Source organism: Pinus tabuliformis, chromosome Q, assembly GCF_031772625.1.
Source record: "Pinus tabuliformis cultivar Carrire ecotype Pingquan chromosome Q, CPIR1, whole genome shotgun sequence".
Lineage (NCBI taxonomy): Eukaryota > Viridiplantae > Streptophyta > Pinopsida > Pinales > Pinaceae > Pinus > Pinus tabuliformis.
The window spans coordinates 584,563,379-584,582,566 of record NC_142296.1 but is presented as its reverse complement, the minus strand read 5'-3'; the positions used below and the strand labels follow the sequence as shown (position 1 = coordinate 584,582,566).

Sequence of the window (19,188 nt, the reverse complement as noted above, 5' to 3'; positions counted from 1 at the left end):
TACAGTTTTCTTTTTTACTGCTATCAATAATGGCGGTGCATTTCGCTAATCAAAACAGTTTTTTTTTAACTGGGAATGTTGCGTAACCTTATCTTTTTAAGTTGTTGGGGCACGTTTGATTTTGTGAGATCTCATTTCCTTACCCAGTCGTTTTCTCGTGCCTTATCCACTGCCAGCGTGTTAAGTGGTTTTTCAAGTCCGGGTTTGGGATCGTCCTATATGAATCGGTGGCTTCTTCTGTTATTCCCCACTTTTGTGGTTTGGTTACCTTTACAACATTTGTGTCTATCTCTGCTCTGTGTTTTTAACTGCATTTTGGTATCCCCATTCTCCTATCTGCACATTTAGATTGTACTATTTTGCACTTGGAATTATTTGTGGATCATTGTTAGAAATCATGGCTGCCGCTGTTGGAAGAGTTATGGGTACCCGGACGAATTCTTTCTTGAGAGGCAAAAATGGAGAGAAGAATTTGGTAGGCAGGAGGAATGTAACTGTAATGGTCTCTGTTGCTTTCCCTGGGATGAAAGAGGAATATGAGACTCTGAGATTGAGTCCTGGGGCTGCTGGGAAAGATGTCAAGAGTGCCTTTCGGCGCCTTGCTTTGCAGGTACTTGGAAATGCCCACTTGAATGTTGAAACTATATCCGCTACCTTTAACTAATAGATTTTCCTGGTTTGAAAAGAGCATGCTGCCATAGACATTATTTTATAGATAAAGTTAGGTTGTACTCATGCGTTAATATGATCTGGTTACAGTATCATCCCGATGTTTGCAAAGGAAATGACTGTGGGGTTGAGTTTCAGAAGATAAATCAGGCTTATGAGGTAACTTTTCCGTCCATGAACAACTTTTTATATTTTTTTTTTCAGTTTTCATGGCATACTAATCCTATGCATGGGTTCCTGATTGTTGTTACTTTTGTGATAAATGTGCAGACTATAATGTCCAATTTGGCACAAGCAAAACAGCAAAATTATTCGGACGACGATTACTATATGGATGGCCTGATGGGAATCAATAACGATCCTTACGACCAGTGGGAAGAATGGATGGGATGGGAAGGAGCTGGAACCCTTGATTATTCTTCTCATATTAACATCTATGCATGATTAAACCTTTTCTCATACATATTCATGTCACTTCGCCTTGTAAATAGTTAGGCCTCTCCATGACCCCACTTCTACCTCTGAAACTCTTACCTGTAAAGCTCCTTCATTCATCTCTGTAAATTTAGCTTCCTCTTTTACTTGTATAACAGATTTTATTTCTATTGCCACAGCTTCTGCTTCACAAGCAGCTTCTTGATTCAGATAAGCAACAGCTTTTTGAGATCTCTCAATCTTGAGATCAATTGCTTTGCTCAGGGGTTCTGATCTTGTACATATGTTCTATTTATTTGAATCTCTCATCTACTGGTAGCTACCTTTGCAACTCTCCATCATGCCAGTGTTATGAGGATCTGCTCTTAAATCAAGAGCTAAATATTCTTGCTGTAATTGCAATGATATTCCATAAATGGAAACCATTTCTTTGACGCAGAGATATTGTTGTCATTGAATCTCTCTCATGAGGATATGCTCTTAAATGAAGAGCTAAATATTCTTGCTGTAATTGCAATGCTATTCCATGAATGGAAACCATTTCTTTGACCCAGAGATATTGTTGTCGTTGAGTTTTTCCACAATGGACTTATGTATATCACACTTAGCATAAAATTATTCAAACAAGATAATAAAATTGACAGGTTTTACTTTTACTTTTATTTCCAAGGATCAAAATATATTACATTAATGTTGATTTTAGAATGTTTTCATCATGAACCAGACCATATAAGCAATCTCCATTGCTTTGTATTACTGGTTTTAGAAAATTTTATTTGTACAATGTTAGGCAGTTCCCAAGAATTTATGCTTTGTAGCTTTAATTGTAAGGCCGTTGAGTGGGTCATGGATGCCCAGATTTGGCCACAAGAGAGTTCTAAAGTGCGCAACACCAGAAAATTGCAAAGGGAAAAGCGAGTGGGCGAGTTGGCCGAGTCACAGATGTAGGGGAAGAGTGAATAGCAATGGGAAGGCTGTGAGGTGTTTTAAATGGATTTTAGTTTCTTTAGACCAAGGTTTAAAATCTTCTGATTTGGGGTACAATTGGAATTTACTTAGTGTATTCTCTGGTTTATATGAAATTTATTTAATGCATTTAATTAATTAATTAATTTATTGTATGATATGAATGAAATATGTTGTGAAGTGTATAATTTTTAATTTTGAAATTTATTTAATGCATATTTTTATTTTTTATGATATGAATAAAATATGTTGTGAAGTGTATAATTTTTGATTTTTTTTTCGGAATTATAAAGAGTTTTTAATTTTTTGTCAATTGGGTTTATTTAGAATGGTTGAAAAGAATGATTGTGACCCTTCCAGATTTAGTTCTAGCAAGTGATTGAACTTTGATATAATGGATCAAAACATATATATTCGTCCTATGGAATATATGGATATTTATCCCTCTAAAAAAGAGGTGTTTAATTTTTGAAAAGAAAAATGTAGTAACTCAAATTTTAGCAAAGTTGATACCTTTACTCTACTCTCCCACCTAGAGGTAAGAGTAAGATATTCTTCAAGGCTCAAGCCTATTTTTCCTTATGTAACGCCTATAGGTAAGGATAAGATATTCTTCAAAAATGCTTTAAGTTGTTACAACAATATACTCTAACTTAGCATTTCATATTATTTGTGAGAATTGAATATGGGTGGTGAGGATACCAATCATTTCTCCAACCACTAAAATGAACCTAATTAAAGATAAAATTGAAATCTTTTATATGAAAGAACAAAAAAATTAGAATCTAGATAAGAAAAACTAACCATGTCCTTTTGGGAAGGAAAAAGTGCACAAGAGTTTGTCAAAATATTTAATAAATTTTAGTAAAGTTGTAACCCTATTATTTATTTAAAATAGTAGATTTTTTTTAATCTTCAAAGAAGTTGTAACCTATTCTTTATTTAAAATAATAGAGAATTTTTTTAGTCTTCAATGAAATTGTAACCTCCTCTTTATTTAAAATAGTATAATCTTTTTTAGTCTTAATTTTAATGAAGTTTTAACCTACCCTTTATTTCAAATAGTAGAAAGTTTTGAAGTTTGTGATGGTATGAAGTAATTTTTTTTATCTTTTTATGGTATGAAATCAAAATTGAAGGTGATTAGTGTAAAAGACAAAAGAGTATGAAAGTTTGATTAAGTATTTAGTAAATATTTTATAATAAAAATATAGAGATATTATAATAAAGTAAAATATGAAGATATTTTAATAAAGTTAAATATAGTTTGAGTGGGTCTAATTGTTAAGAACATGTGTTTCCTCCTAAGAGGTCAGGTCCAAAACCAGAGGGGGTAGAGTATGTATGCCTTCGTAGATTTAGCAGTGAAATCGTTGCGTGGAGGTGGGTCCCTTGTCCCACAATCAGGGGGTATTATACACCAATTTGGTGTTTGACTTGCCGTGACCTTAAAATTGGATAATAATAATAATATAGAATGAAATAGAAATTTCCTAAAATTTTTAATCTAAATGGGTAGGTTTTCACAGTTGGAGATCATATGGTTGATAGACACTATTTTGTTTAGATTATGAGAAACTTCGAGATCTACATAGTGGTTCTAGAAAAAGTCTCACCAACAATAAGAATGTTTAATACTTAAGAATATGTTTTATATAAAGTGATAACTTTAAACATTCTTATTTTTTAACTCTTTAAGGTTAGTGAAATTGTAATATTTTATTGTTGAAGTTTCATTTTTGAAAGTATAAATGGATTTAACTCCTCGAAAATCCTCTGTCACTTGAATTATGCAATTTCAACAACTAATATCTCAATTTTAGCAATTCTTTTAATTTTTTCACCCCAATTTGAAGAAAATTGGTTGGAAAAATGTACACTCAAAAGGATAAAAAAGTAGAACAACTACTATAAAAAGTAGTCTATTTTTTGTAGGTTTTTTTTATACAAAATGAATATTTCATTTTGATTATGTTTATCTCATTTACTTGATTTATCAACTTTCTAAGCTATGTCATTTATTGTCCCACTTCTTGGTATCTCAATATCTATACCATTTCATCTTAGTTTAGGTAGACAATGTCCCCATTATCCTCTTGGTTTAAGAGAGGTGTTAGATTGATTGGAAAATGAGTATTTCATCCAAGAAAAATGTAACAAGGGAATGTCTCAATCCCCATCGATACCTTCTTGGAATGAGGGTGAGAGAATGTAAATAAATAAAAGAGATCACAATTAACCAGGAAAATGCATAGTTATACATGGATTTGATGTGGGATGCTAGCCAACCAACAATGTTGGAAGGAGTGTGTCGATTTTGGCTAAGACTTGAGTAAGGAAGATGATGTTCTACACAATTTGGTATACATCCATAATGGGGCTTTCCTAGTGAACAAAGATTACTTTTCATCCTCATTATTGGCTTAAAGTTACTCAATAAGCAATGGGTGAGACTTAAAATATAATTTTGGTCTCTTACCTAAGATATTTTCCTCGATGGTAATAATCTCCACGTTGGGAGATTTTTTCCACCTTTTCTTTTTTTATGAGCACAATGAGAGGACCAAGTTCGATAGAGATACATTAACATTATTTAGTAGTGAAACAATTTTTTATTGGTGCAATGATTATTAGAGAAGTAATTACTGGAGAGAAAATATGATGACGAGTTGAATATATTATGTAAAGTTAGTAGGATTTTCATAGTCTTCTAAGATAAATGGTAATCACCACCAATGTCCTACACATGCATTTTTTCAATTGTTTAGTAGATAATTGATGGTTCTAAATTTTTCGTTGCTTCCATGGTTGTTCCTTACAATGTGTGAGCTCAAACTTCATACTCTGTAGTTGTGAAGCATGGTTAGGTGACGATGCTTCGATTATAGTAATGCCATGACCATACATTGATCTGGACTAGATCACTATATTATTTTTGATCCATCTTGATGCTTTTATAGTGGAAATTTTGGAGGAATCAACTTGAATGATTATTTTTGTTGGCAACCTAGTTTGGAAAATTATAGGTGAAAAACTTGAGGAGCCATTTTTGAGGCCTTAAATAACCAAGTTTTGTGCTCTTGACCTTACTATTGACCTATATTCCATAATATACACACACCTTTATTTCCAACGACGCAAAAATTGCCTCAATTGGAGATTATATGAGAAAGTTATGCCTTTTGGAAGTTTACCTATTGAAATTGACCACCATAATTTGAGAGGATGTCATGTCAACCGCTGTTATTCATGGAAAAAGGGGATAGAAATGTGGGAAATATGAAGAATACTCTAGAAGGATTGATTTATAACTCATATTGAGGGTTGAATGGGTCAAAATTAACCCCTAATTTTTTTATTGGGTTATGTTATAACTGGTAACTAGGAGGAAAAGGGGTTCCATTCTATTTGAGTGAATTTTGTTCCATAGATAAGTAGAGTAGCTAAGAGTGGATATTGATAGATCAAATAGAGGTGTTTTTTGTTCTATAGCAGCCCACATGCCACATATGTCACTCCTTTATACTTGCACCCATTTTCATTCAGAGAAAGAGAGAGCAAATTAGCCTCACCTTCTACCTAGGTTGTCTCCTGCAAGGGTTTCCTAGGTCATATTTTGTGTTATTATGGTTTTGAGTGATTGTATTTGTGTTTGTTTATAGATTTTATATATTGCATGCATTAAAGAAATAATTTAATAAATCCAGAAGTCTATGGAAAATAACTCTCATAGTATAGATTTCATATTTTAACTACAATTTTGTCAGATTTGTTGTGATGAACTATCCAGTGGAATATCCATGATAGTTTAGAGATCATATTGGTATCAAAGTATGTTTCTTTGGGTATGTTGTGGGAAGTTGTAGGGGATCTATATTGGTGAAGATGAAAGTCATAAAACCTAGCCATGGTTGATAAATCTATTAATAACCCTCAATATCTTGTAGAGAAGGTGTTTGAGCAACTGAAAGCACAAGTCAAAGATATAAACTATAAGTAACAAATAATGGTTATTCCAAGAAGATGGAGATTCTAGCACAGAGGTCAAGTCAAGGATATCAAGAAATTGGGAAGAATAAAAAAGAAATCTAAGAAAGAACCCAAAAAGGAACAACACAGTTCAAGTGTTGTGAACCATTCACATGCCTTATCAAGATGGAAGTGAAGGTTGACATCAAGCCATATCAATGTGAGATTGATTCTTTGAGGTTAAATCATTGGTTGAAAAAGTTAGAGGTTTATTTTGGTGTTAATCACATAGAAGAAGAACACAAAATTTCATTTTCTCATATAAAATTAGAGGGCCATGCCCTGACTTGGTGGGAAAGCCACACAAAAAGCCTGTGACTAGAGGGATATTATCAAGTAATTAAGTGGGATATTTTCAAAACTCTCATAAATTTTTTTCTACCCTATTAGGTATGTAGAGGACTAGTGGATCTACTGGCATTACTTCAGATGGAGATAGGGGCAGCGTGTATAGGATTACAACAAAAATTTTAGGAAGATGGAAATAATGTTGGGTATCTCCCCAAAGAACCTAGACATAGTCCTTAAGTATTTGGAGGGTCTACAGACCCAATTGTGGAAACAAGTGATTTTGTTCAAACCTAGAACAATGGATGAGTTATCTAAAATTGCAAGGAAACACTCCTACTATAAAAAACCAATCGTCCTCTGACACTTTGCAAGTTAACAAAATGGGTCTTTAAAAGTAAACAAGTTTCACAACCTCTTCAAAAATGTGAGTTAAGTTTTTCACATGAACTTTAAAAGAGAAACAAATGCACATGCATATCAAAATGATAAACAAGATGAGAAGAAACCAACATTTGATGATGGAGTTCACCCCTCCCAGGCTACATCTCCGGGCATGCTCCAACAACTAGACCGATATATTGATTTCAACAAAAAATAAGTACATACAACTTGTTGACAATAGAGTGGATTGTTTCTCCTACAAAGAATTCTCAAACAGAAAAAGGATTCCCTATAACAAGTCATGAAAATGTCAACATACAAAGGACTCTCACACAATATGTCCTTGTACTCCATCAGAAATAAAAAGACATAAACATGCAACTCCTCCACACTGAAGAGTTTAACATGGTTTCTCTCCTTAGTACATTGAGGAAAAAACTTAAAAGAGTTTCTCTACAGAAGTAACAATTGTTGTAGATGAAACTGGAAGGCTACAAAACCTCTGACTAGGCTTTCTCCATGCTCAAATATGCCTCCAAACTGCTTCAAAACTGACTCTGCCTCTAGCACTAAAAGACTTGATTCTACAAAAAAAATCCATCATAAAGTGTTCAAATCATAAAAATGAGGTTTCCATTGAGTTCAGGACACTGAAAAACCCCCATCTAGGCTCTTCTTGAGCTCAAAAAGGTTAAAAATTGAGCAAGATATGCTTCTCCAAGCCAAGCTCTCTTATCTATCATGCAAATTAGCAAAATGATCTGATAATCACCCTATGAGTGAGCTTAGTTAAAGATTTATTGAATAAAGGTATTACAGACTCATGCGCTGGTGTGTGTGTCTATGTTATTTAAGCAACGGATCGATCAGATTGCAAATACACAGACACTTAAATGGAAAGACAACAAAGAAATACAGTAAGCAAATACAAGAACATAAGAAATTAATAAGGAGTTCACCCTATTCTCCAGGGCTACATCTCCGGTCTAGCTTTCAGTGGTGGCCTTATTTTATTGTGTCTTAAGCAGAGAATTACAATGCAGGAGCTCAATATGAGTCACCTGAAATAGATTTGCTTGGCAGGGTGGTTCTTAGATTCCCCAAGCCACTGGAGTGCACAGACTCTGTTGCCTACCGGCTCTGTGACCTTCTGGTCTATAATGGAGAGAGCCCAATGTGGTGCTCAGTTTGGATAGATCCTCTCTGGGATGGCTTGAATCTCTCAAGCTCTCTGGTGCTCGATGCTACCTTTGGTAAGCTCCGCCCTCTGTCTTCCGTTCTGCGTTTGCTTCAGTGTCTTATTCTCTGTGTTCCGTCCTCCTCTCGGGATTCTGGTCTCTCTGTCTCTCTGTGTCTCCCTCTCGGGGTTCCCTGTGTCTTCTGTCTTCTGTTCATGGCTTTGAAGCCATTCGTTCCCATTTCTGTTCAATTCCTTCGTCGAATCGCCTTCTGCAGCTGTGCTTGGAGTTCCCTATTCGGCGTCATCATCAGCTCACAGGGAGTGGCCACATGTCCTCCTGTAAATGACATCAGCCTGCTTCGTCGGTTCAACTCTTCGGTTACGTCGTGGAATTAGTCTTCCTCCACCATGGCGGTCAAAACTGACCTCAATTCCTTCTAAATCGTGGCTTATTCCTTCGTCGATTTCGCTTCCCCATCGGGCGCGATCTCAGCCGTCTGATTTGGATCCCCTAGATGCAACGTCGTTCGCTCATTTCGTGCGGTTGACTTGCTCGACCGTTAGCGCGTGATGAGTGGCAGTTTTCTCTCTCCTCTTCTTGCCACGCGTCGATCCCTGAGTGGGATCACTCCAATTTCTCCAAAACCGCTTACCGTTTAAGGGCACCCCAATCAATACCACTGGTTTTTCGGAGCACAGGTCCTGCCTTTTCCTTTAGCCCTTTTTCGCTTTTCGCCCTATGGTTCCTCGACTCTCCATGCGACCAAGCGCTCAGGGCTACTCCATTTCGAGACTTTTCGCCCAACAATGTGCGATTAGCACTGATTGTGCATCAAAATCCACCTCTGTTTCTCGATCCTTGCCTCCTAGGGGCTAATTCGGTCTCCCGCGCAGTCTCCATGGGCCTTGGTCAACGCGCTTTGACTGAGGTCCTCATTGTTCCACGCTGGTGGCCATTACGACTGGTTCAGGGTGTTTTTGATCATTATTTTGGAATTCTTTGATGTTTGTCCTGACCTGATACAGTCATGGTTCCTTTGACAGTTCTTTATGGATCCAATTCGGATCACAACCTTCCCATTGAAAAAGCTTTTGGACCACCAAAAGTTGGTTTTCAAGCATCGACTAAGTGAAGGTATTGTTTTCTCACTTGCCCAATCTCAATCCACTTCGCACTGCTTGGCTTTGAACCTTTGAGCCCAATCCTGAGGTACTCCACATTTCCCCTGCGCATCATCCTCACCTTCCTGTCCAGCACTGTGTCTTCTTGCAGTTCATTAAGATACTCAGGTAGCAGGTCATCAATAGAAGGCAATTGACTTTTCTCTTCAAGGTCCTCAATCATTGAAGGTTCAAACAATCTCAAGCAATCTGCATTTACGACTGAGTAGATGTGCATGTAAGCTGGTAAATCAAGGCAAAAAGCATTTTCACCAATCTTCTCAAGTATCCTAAAGGGGCCATACCTGATAGGCTTTAGCTTTTTACCTTCACCTTGCATCCTATCCTTGTTGATAAATAGCCAGACTTGGTCACCAACTTGAAAACTATGCTCCATCCGATGCTTATCATGCCTAGCCTTGTATTTGGCCTGGCTCTTTTCCAACTATTCCTGTACTGCCTGGTGGATCTCTTGGATCTGTTCAATGAACCTGGTTGCCCTATCCACATCACTATTTCCATCAACCATGGTATCTTTACCAAAGACAAAATCCAAAGGAGACCTTGGTGTGAAACCAAAATAGGTCTCAAAAGGAGAGCTATGTGTAGAAGAGTGTTTTGCTCTGTTGTAAGCATGTTGCACATAACACAAGTGTTCATCCCAAAGCTTAGGATGTTTGCTGCAATAATCTCTCAGTAACTGGATCATTTTCCTGTTAACTACTTCTGTCTGGCCATCTATTTGTGGATGAAAAGCTGTGATTTTCTTCAGTTTGGTGTCCATCAGTTCCCGTAGACTTGACCAAAGCTTCCCCACAAATCGGGTGTCTTGATCAGATACAATGGAAGTGGGTAGTCCAAAATGAACCCATACGTGTTCAAAGAACAATTTTGTAGTCTGTTCAGCTGTAATTTGTTTATTACAAGGTATCAAAATACACATTTTGTTGAACCTATCCACAACAACATATAGATAATCATGACCTTTCCTAGATTTAGGCAGTCCTCCAACAAAATCCATGGAAACACTTTCCCAAGGGTGAGAAGGAATTGGTAATGGAGTGTACAAGCCTAGTTTTCTGTTGCTAGGCTTGCTTATAGCACACATAGCACACCCTCTTACATATCTAGAAACTGTTTCATTCATTTTCGGCCAATAACAAAATCTTTGCAGCCATGCCACTGTTTTACTTACCCTAAAGTGACTTGATATTAGAGAAGTGTGTGCTTCCCTAATTATCTTTATCCTCTCAGTTTGTGGAATGCAGAGTTTCCCATAATGGTATAAGAGTTGGTCCTTCACATGATAGTCCAATTCTTCTACTCTGTTTCCTTGACTCAAAGTTGCATATACATCTTTAAAGTCCATATCCTGATCATATTGTTCAATGTAGCTCTCATGTAGCACAAAATTATGCTTAAGTATGGTAGATGCATTTATAATGGGTCTAGATAACATGTCTGCAACCTTGTTATGTATGCCCTTTTTATATCTGATGACTAAATGAAACTGTTGTAGAAAACCCATCCATTTGTAATGTCTTGATTGTTGCAACTTAGTTTGGGAGTGTAGATATTAAAGTGGTTGATGATCAGTATGTATTATTGTCTCTTTGCCCATTAAGTAATGTTTCCACTTTTTCACACTCTCAACTAATGCATACAATTCTTTATCATATGTAGGATAGTTAACTACTACATGATTAAAAGTCTTAGAATGATAACATATGGGTTTACCGTGCTGTGTCAACACTACTCCCATGGCATCAATTTGGATCTCAAATAGCCTTTGTAGATCTGGTAGTGCTAGTATAGGTGTTCTACTAATCTTTTCTTTCAAGGTGTTGAAGGCTTTCTGATGTTTGCCTCCCCACTGAAACACCTTATTCAATCCTGTTAAAGAATGTAAGGGAGCTGCAATTGAGGAAAAGTTAGAAATGAACTTCCTCCAATATTGTGCTACTCCTAAGAAGCTTCTCACTTCTGTAGCAGACCTGGGTTTAGGCCAGTTCACAATGACTGCCACTTTAGAGGGATCTATTTTCAATTCACCTTCCCCTACTATATGACCTGGGTAGTTTAGAGATGTTTTGCCAAATTCGCATTTTGAGAGTTTAACATAAAGTTTTTCTCTTTTCAAACCATCTAATGTCTGCTTAACATGCTTTAAATGTTCTTCCCACGTTTTACTAAAAATTAGAATGTCATCCAGGTACACAATAACAAAATCATCAAGAAAAGGTCTGAGTACATCATTCATTAATCTCATGAAAGTAGCAGGAGCATTAGTTAGGCCAAAAGGCATAACCAGCCACTCATACAATCCCTGCTTTGCTTTGAAAGCAGTCTTCCATGCATCTTGCTCTGCAACCCTAACATGATGGTATCCACTGTGCAAATCCAGCTTGTTGAAATAAACAACTTCCTTCAATTGATCTAAAAGATCATCTATGTGAGGAAGGGGATAACGATTTTTGATTGTTATATTATTTAGTGCTCGGTAGTCAATGCACATTCTCCCCGAGCCATCTTTCTTTCTCACCAAAACGATTGCTGACCCACATGGTGATGTGCTAGGCCTAATGAACCCTTTCTCGAGCAACTCCTGCACCTACTTCTTGATTTTAGCATTCTCTAAAGCAGACAACATGTACATTCCAATGTTAGGCAATGGAACATCTTGCTACAAAATAATATCATGTACTATTCCCTTTTTGGGTGGCAAACCTTTAGGTTCTTGAAATAAGACATCATACTTTAAACAACCTTTTCTATATCAGCTTGTTGTTTAGCATTACAACCCTCAAATACATTGGTTTTATCAGGTTTCTTTTCCTTTACAACCATCATTAAGAATTGTTTGCATGAATTTATCATTCTTTTCATCTGCCTTGAGTTTATGAGAGAATAATTATTCTTGAGCTTATGAGCTCTTACAAAGTATTCGATTCCATCTTTAACAAGTAGATACTTGTTCTTAGCTCTATAGAAAATAGCCTTTCTATTGTACAAGTAAGGACTTCCTAAAATAAATCCACATGTATCCAAAGGAATTATGTCTAACTCAACCTCTTCTACAAATGCTAACCCAAAAGAAAACTTGAGTTTGCACTGTCTAGTCACTTGTAGCTGTGCTTTATCATTCAACCATCCTAATGGGTATGGTTTCTTGTGAAGTGTAGTTGCTAATCCCAATTTCTTTACAATTGCTTTAGAAATTAGATTTACTTGTGAGCCACTATCAAACAAAGTATCAATCTTTTGATTTTTGGAAATAACTCGAATATGGAAAAGCTCATGTATTTTTCTCTCATTTTCTTCATCAATAATAGATTGAGCAAAATTACAAGTAGATGCTTCAGAATTCTACCTTTTATACCTGTGGCTGCTATAGTTGCTTCATCTCCCGAGTCTGACCCCAAATCTTTCTGAATAGCTGCAACAATCTTCTTCTTCTTACTCTCGGACTTCTTAGGTCTCAGCTTTGGATGCAGAATCCAACAATGCTCATCATCATGCCCATCCTTTTTACAGTGAGTGCATGAAGTTTTGATTTTTTGTGTAGTGTTAGCCTTCCTTGTTTTCCACTTCTGCTTTCTTTTCTCCTTGCTCTTGCTTGCAGCGAGTTTGGATGGTCCCCCAACTTCTGGATTTCCATTATTTCCTCTAGCTTCTAGATGAGTAGCTTGTACAAATACCTCATCTATACTAGTGGGATTAAACATGAGGATGGTATGCCTCATGTGGCTGTGTATACCACCAATGTACTTCGAAAGAGTCTCTGGTGAGTCTAATGAGATACCCAACATCAATGTTCTTTTTCTAAATTCTTGAGTATACCCTTGCACACTTTGCCCTTTCAACTGTCGAAGAGTTTGCCAACTCATCATGGCTTGTTGCATGTAGGCCAATGGATAGAACTGTTTTTTGATTGCAGAAAGAAATTCACTCCAGATAGAGATGGTCTTACCATGTCTTTTCAGATTAGCTTGGGTTTTGCCTTTCCACCAAACCAAGGCAGTGCCTCCTAGGCATAGGCTTGCCAACTGAATCTTACTCTTGTCTGAGTCTATGTTTTGTACCCTGCAATACACATCAATTTGTTTAATCCAATTGCCCAACTTTTCAACATTTAGCTCTCCATCATATATAGGAAATTCAAATTTAACATCTAACTTGATCAAAGATGCTTTCTTATTATGCACAGGGCTATTAGGAGGTGTGAGAAAGCTTTCCTCTTTCCCTTTTCCTTTGGAGTGGTTATGGAAATGAGACTCATCTTCTTCTTTACTTGTTTAGAACCTGATGAATCTTTAGTCTTATGCTTTCTAAAGTCCCTATACATTTCTTCTACCATAGACTTTATAGCTAGGAAACTTTCTATGAATTGAGGGTCTGGCCCCACAGAACCTTCCTCTGACATTGTCTTCCGAGGATAGACTCTCCCAATTTCAGGATTAGTTTCCACCAGCTCTCCTTCTCCTAATTTGAGGTTTGATCTCGTGAGCATTCAATAGCTTAACCAACACAAGCTTGTTTAACCTTACGGTCTAAAGCTCCGATACCACTTGATTTGATAATCACCCCATGAGTGACCTCAGTTAAAGATTTATTGAATAAAGGTATTACAAACACATGTGCTGGTGTGTGTGTCTATGTCATTTAAGCAATGGATCGATCAGATTGCAAATACACAAACACTTAAACGGAAAGATAACAAAGAAATACAGTAAGCAAATACAAGAACACAAGAAATTAATAAGGAGTTCACCCTATTCTCCAGGGCTACATCTCTGGTCCAGCTTTCAGTGGTGGCCTTATTTTATTGTGTCTTAAGAAAAGAATTACAATGCAGGAGCTCAATATGAGTCACCTGAAACATATTTGCTTGGCAGGGTGGTTCTTGGATTCCCCAAGCCACTGGAGTGCACAGACTCTGTTGCCTACTAGCTCTGTGACCTTCTGGTCTATAATGGAGAGAGCCCAATGTGGTGCTCAGTCCGGACAGATCCTCTCTAGGATGGCTTGAATCTCTCAAGCTCTCTAGTGCTCGATGTTGCCTTTGGTCAGCTCGGCCCTCTATCTTCCATTCTACTTTTGCTTCACTGTCTTCTTCTCTGTGTTCCGTCCTCCTCTCAGGATTCTAGTCTCTTTGTCTCTCTGTGTCTCCCTCTCGGGGTTCCCTGTGTCTTCTGCCTTCTGTTCATGGCTTTGAAGCCATTCATTCCCATTTCTATTCAGTTCCTCCATCGAATCTCCTTCTGCAGTTGCGCTTGGAGTTCCATGTTCGGCGTCATCATCAGCTCGCAGGGAGTGGGCACATGTCCTCCTGTAAACGGTGCTAGCTTGCTTCATCAGTTCAATTCTTTGGTTACGTCGTGGAATGAGTCTTCCTCCACCGTGGTGGTCAAAATGAACCTCAATTCCTTCTAAATCGCGGCTTATTCCTTCATCGATTTCGCCTCCCCATCGGGTGTGATCTCAGCCATTCGATCTAGATCCCCCAGATCCAATGTCGTTCGCTCATTTCGTGCAGTTGACTTGCTCGACCGTTAGCGCGCGATGAGCGGCGGTTTTCTCTCTCCTCCACTTGCCACACATCGATCGCTAAGTGGGATCGCTCCAATTTCTCCAAAACCGCTTACCGTTTGAGGGCGCCCCGATCAATACCACCGGTTTTTCGGAGCGCGGGTCCCACCTTGTCCTTTAGCGCTTTTTTGCTTTTCGCTGTACGGTTCCCTGGCTCTCCACACAACCAAGTTCTCGGGGCTACTCCATTTCGAGCCTTTTCGCCCAACGATGCGCAATTAGTGCTAATCGCGCATCAAAATCCACCTTCGTTTCCCGATCCAGGCCTCCCAGGGGCTAATTCGGCCTCCCGCGTAGTCTCCATGGGCCTCGGTCAGCGCGCTTTGACCGAGGTCCTCGTCGTTCCACGCTGGCTGCCATTGCCACTAGTTCAGGGTGTTTTTGATCGCTGTTTTGGAATTCTTTGATGTTTGTCCCGACCTGATACAGTCATGGTTCCTTTGACAGTTCTTTATGGATCCAATTCGGATCACAAAACATGCTAATTGCGCAATGATTTCACATTTTTCAATCCATCAAGCGACAATTCAACCTAGGACTGACGATCTTCCTGCTGTAAAATGGGCAATTTATTATTTCGTTAATATTTCTAATATCCCCTATGCGCCAAATCAGGGTCACGTGGCACCATAGGGCTGGAGGCTAGAGCCAATTGTCTACCCTTTCCAACTTGTCTCCTTTTCCATTGTGGCATGGTCATGTCATGGAAATGTGGCTGAGGGTCGAGGAAAACCACCCGCCCTTGCCACCAGAGCTCTTGGGTAACATTCATATGGTTTTGAATGGGACTGGGGCTAGGGCCAAGTGCCCTACCCCTCTCGCTTCGTTCTCATCGTCAGTTGTATGGTGCATACTGAGACTAGGGCTAGAGCTTCCCACTCATCCGTCTCTACTCTACCTATGGTCATGTGTGTCGGACGTGACCAAGGGCTAGGGCTCACTGTTCGACCCCTCCTCCCAATCGCTGAAAACTTTGAATTTAAATATAACACATGACCTATAGTTGTTGAGAACCAACATAAAGGCGTGATAGTAGAGCATAGAGTTGTTATCCGACAGCTCAAAGGGTCAAACCCCACCAAGGCCTTCGGGCCTACAATAATTTTTTTTTCCAACCATGTGGCAACACGTGGAGCCCTTTCATTGGGCCACATGGTGGCATCTGATTAGGCCACCTTAATGTGCATGAACCAATCAAAACACGCCAAATGCACCTTGTATGCCGATGCCAAGTGCCATCATGGGATTGGCCTATCTAACACCGTACCCTACACAATCAACTGATGACATCAGCTATACAAACTACCCAGTCAGCAGCCCAATCAACCCTACTATTGACTTTTTGGTTGTTTGTCAAAAACTTTAGAACATCATAACTTCTTCATACAATGTCAGATCGAGGTGGTTCAAGCATCTTTGGAATCAAGACGAAGAACACTACGAATTGACGTTAGTTTTGGGAGATTCAAAGAACTTTCATTTTGAGCCTATTTTTGATCTTTGGATCATACCTCCCCACTAGGAATTTTTGGACCTCCAAAAATTTATCCTATATCAAAAAATAAGTGAGGAAAAAGCTCCTTAAATTTCTCGATCTCAATCCTTTATGTTTTTTTTGACTTGGTGCCTTAGAGATCCAATCAAGATACTTCATCTTGCCTCTGCATGAAGTCCTTACCTTCCTATCAAGAACTAAGCCACAATTATTCTAAACATACAAGAACAAAAAAATTGATGGATGGAATCTGAACATTCTCTCCAAGACCATATTTATTTGGCTCAACCAAACTTCACCTTGAAGTCTCTCTTTGCAGAAGGCAAACTTGATCTTCCACCTAGAAATCATAAGAAACTAAATGCTCATTGCGCATTGTTTTACACTTTTCTTTATTGTCCTCAAATTGCACTTGTAAATTTTGATGTACTAGTTGTATTTGTTTAATGACATTGCTTGAATTTGTCCACATAATCATGGTCATCTTCTACGCAATATTTACCAAAGATTAAATTCACAAACAAGCTTCATATCGTAACACTTTTACAAGTGACTGCTTGACACAACTGTAAACATACTGGATGAAATAAAAATTCTTATCCCTAAAGTCCCCAAACAAATGGATTTGTCATCAAGCCAAAATAACACAACATGTCGAAGAAAACACACTTGTTGCAGATAAGTGATTGCACATGAATTCACTTTACAAAATACCCAAACGAGAATATACAACAAGTATTTACTATTTTACATAGCAAGCAAACTGTACAAAATAATGTACCCATTCTTTACCTATCCTATGCTTATGGGTTCTCTTTCTCCACTTGCTCTATTTTGAAGGTTTATTTAGGAACTACATTAGTTTCCATGTTGCCACTTGTTGGTTTCCTTACAAAGGATCGCATGACCTCTTTTTCCTTCTTGGGATGAAGTTCCAGATGGAGTTTCCAAAAAATTTCAATCTGGTTCCCATTCATGCTACAATGGGTACAAAAATTCTTTTGCTTGCCCATTAACAAGGAAGTATTCATAACAGGGAGAGATTCCTCATACTTTGTCCCAAGGATTTGATACATTCTCTTGACCATCGCCTTACGTTGCTCACAATCAACCACACAATGGTCAGTTGCATCACAAAATGTGCAAGGAAAATTTTCCAATAAATAATCAAAATCACCAATTTTTCTAAAATCCCCATGACACTTATACATGTCCTTTGGGCTGTGCCTTTGATGATGAGGAAGGGATTTTGCATGTCCCTTCGAATATTCATCTGTCTATAGAGACAATTTTCCATCATCACTACCACCATGGTGTGACAGACAATTTTCCATCATCACTACCACCATGGTGTGACATATCATCACTTGATGATTTCTTTGCCTCAACAATTTTAGAAATTTCTCCAATTTCTTCATGACCATAACCCAATCCTTCATATCATGGTTGTTCTTTCACCTCGATAGGATTAGTGGTACCTTGGCCATTGACTCTAAGGCCTCTTCCATCATAACCCATCTGAGTTAAAATTTTCATACCAATACCTTTGGTATTCTTTTCAAATTATTTAAAAGATGTGCTATTAACATTATCTGAAGGAGTAGAACTAGAAATGTGAATTATGTCCTTTGGCCTATCACCCATATTTTCTATTTCAGATGCTGGTGAAAAAGTGGATGATGTTTCAAGCCAACCACTTTTACCAACGAGCACATAGGGAGAATCTTTTAGATGCTGACAAAACTCACAAGCATCATTCTCAACATAGGGTCCTTATCGTATGTACAAAACATGACCACGAATTGGCTTCATTTTAGAGGGGTTATTTGCTGCTTCCATGATAGAACTCTCACAAGTATGTTCCTCTACTACATGCTGCAACTGTAGGTGAATTTGCCTTTTCTCCTCCTCTGTAATTTCAAGCAATCTCCTCATCTCAACATTTTCCATTTGAAGAGACAAATTAATCTCCTCCAACTCTTGGAGTCTTTCACGCTTCAATTTTTTGCCCATGCTTGCAACTTGGTCAAAACCTGCTCTAATACCACTTGATCTGATAATGAAAGAAACACTCCTCCTATCAAAATGCAACCGTCCTCTAACACTTTGCAAGTTAAAATGGGTCTTTAAAGGTAAACATGTTTCACAACCTCTTCAAGGATGTGAGTTATGTTTTTCACATGAAATTTAAAAGAGAAGCAAATTCACATGCATCTCAAAATGATAAATAAGAAGAAAAGAAACCAAAATTTGATGACGAAGTTCACCCCTCCTTGGCTACATCTCTAAGCTTTCTCTAACAGCTAAACAAATATATTGATTTCGACAACAAATGAGTAAATACAAATTGTTGACAGTAGAGTGGCTTGTTTCTCCTACAAAGAATTCTCACTCAGAAAAATGAATCCCTAAAACAAGTCATTAAAATGTCAACATAAAAAGCACTCTCACACAATATGTCCTTGTACTCCATCAGAAATCAAAAGCATAACCATGCAACTCGTCGATAATGAAGAGTTTAAAAGGGTTTCTCTCCTTAATACATTGACAAAAAAAACTTAAAAGAGCTTCTCTACAAAAGTAACAACTATTTCAGATGAAACTAGAAGGCTGGAAAACCTCTAACTAGGCTCTCTCCATGCTTAAGTATGCCTCCAAACTGATTCAAAATTAACTCTACTTATAGCACTACAAAACTTGATTTTGCAAAAATTCCATCATAAAGTGCTCAAATCAGAAAATTGAGGTTTCCATTTAGTCATGGACACTAAAAAACCCCCATATAGGCTCTTCCTAAGCTCAAAAAGGTTAAAAATTGAGAAAGATTTGCTTCTGCAAGCCAAGCTTTGTTATCTATCCTACAAATTGGCAAAACTTGCTAATTGCCCAACAATTTTGCCCTCTTCTTAGTCCAACAAATGACAATTTTTCTTGAGACTGACAATATTCCTTCCATAAAATGGGTAATTTGTTGCCTCATTAATTTTTCCAA

The 19,188-nt window shown here is 37.8% G+C and overlaps 1 protein-coding gene across 1 annotated transcript; it reads left to right on the top strand.

Annotated features, from left to right (window-relative positions):
• Positions 1 to 234: 234 nt before the first annotated feature.
• On the top strand, positions 235 to 1,659 carry LOC149220805 (chaperone protein dnaJ 8, chloroplastic-like). The gene is made up of 3 exons (XM_089384914.1): positions 235 to 610; positions 760 to 828; positions 940 to 1,659. Exons 1-3 carry the CDS (start codon positions 398 to 400, stop codon positions 1,111 to 1,113), a joined length of 456 nt encoding a protein of 151 aa, XP_089241040.1. The 5' UTR covers positions 235 to 397; the 3' UTR covers positions 1,114 to 1,659.
• The last annotated feature ends 17,529 nt before the right edge of the window (positions 1,660 to 19,188 follow it).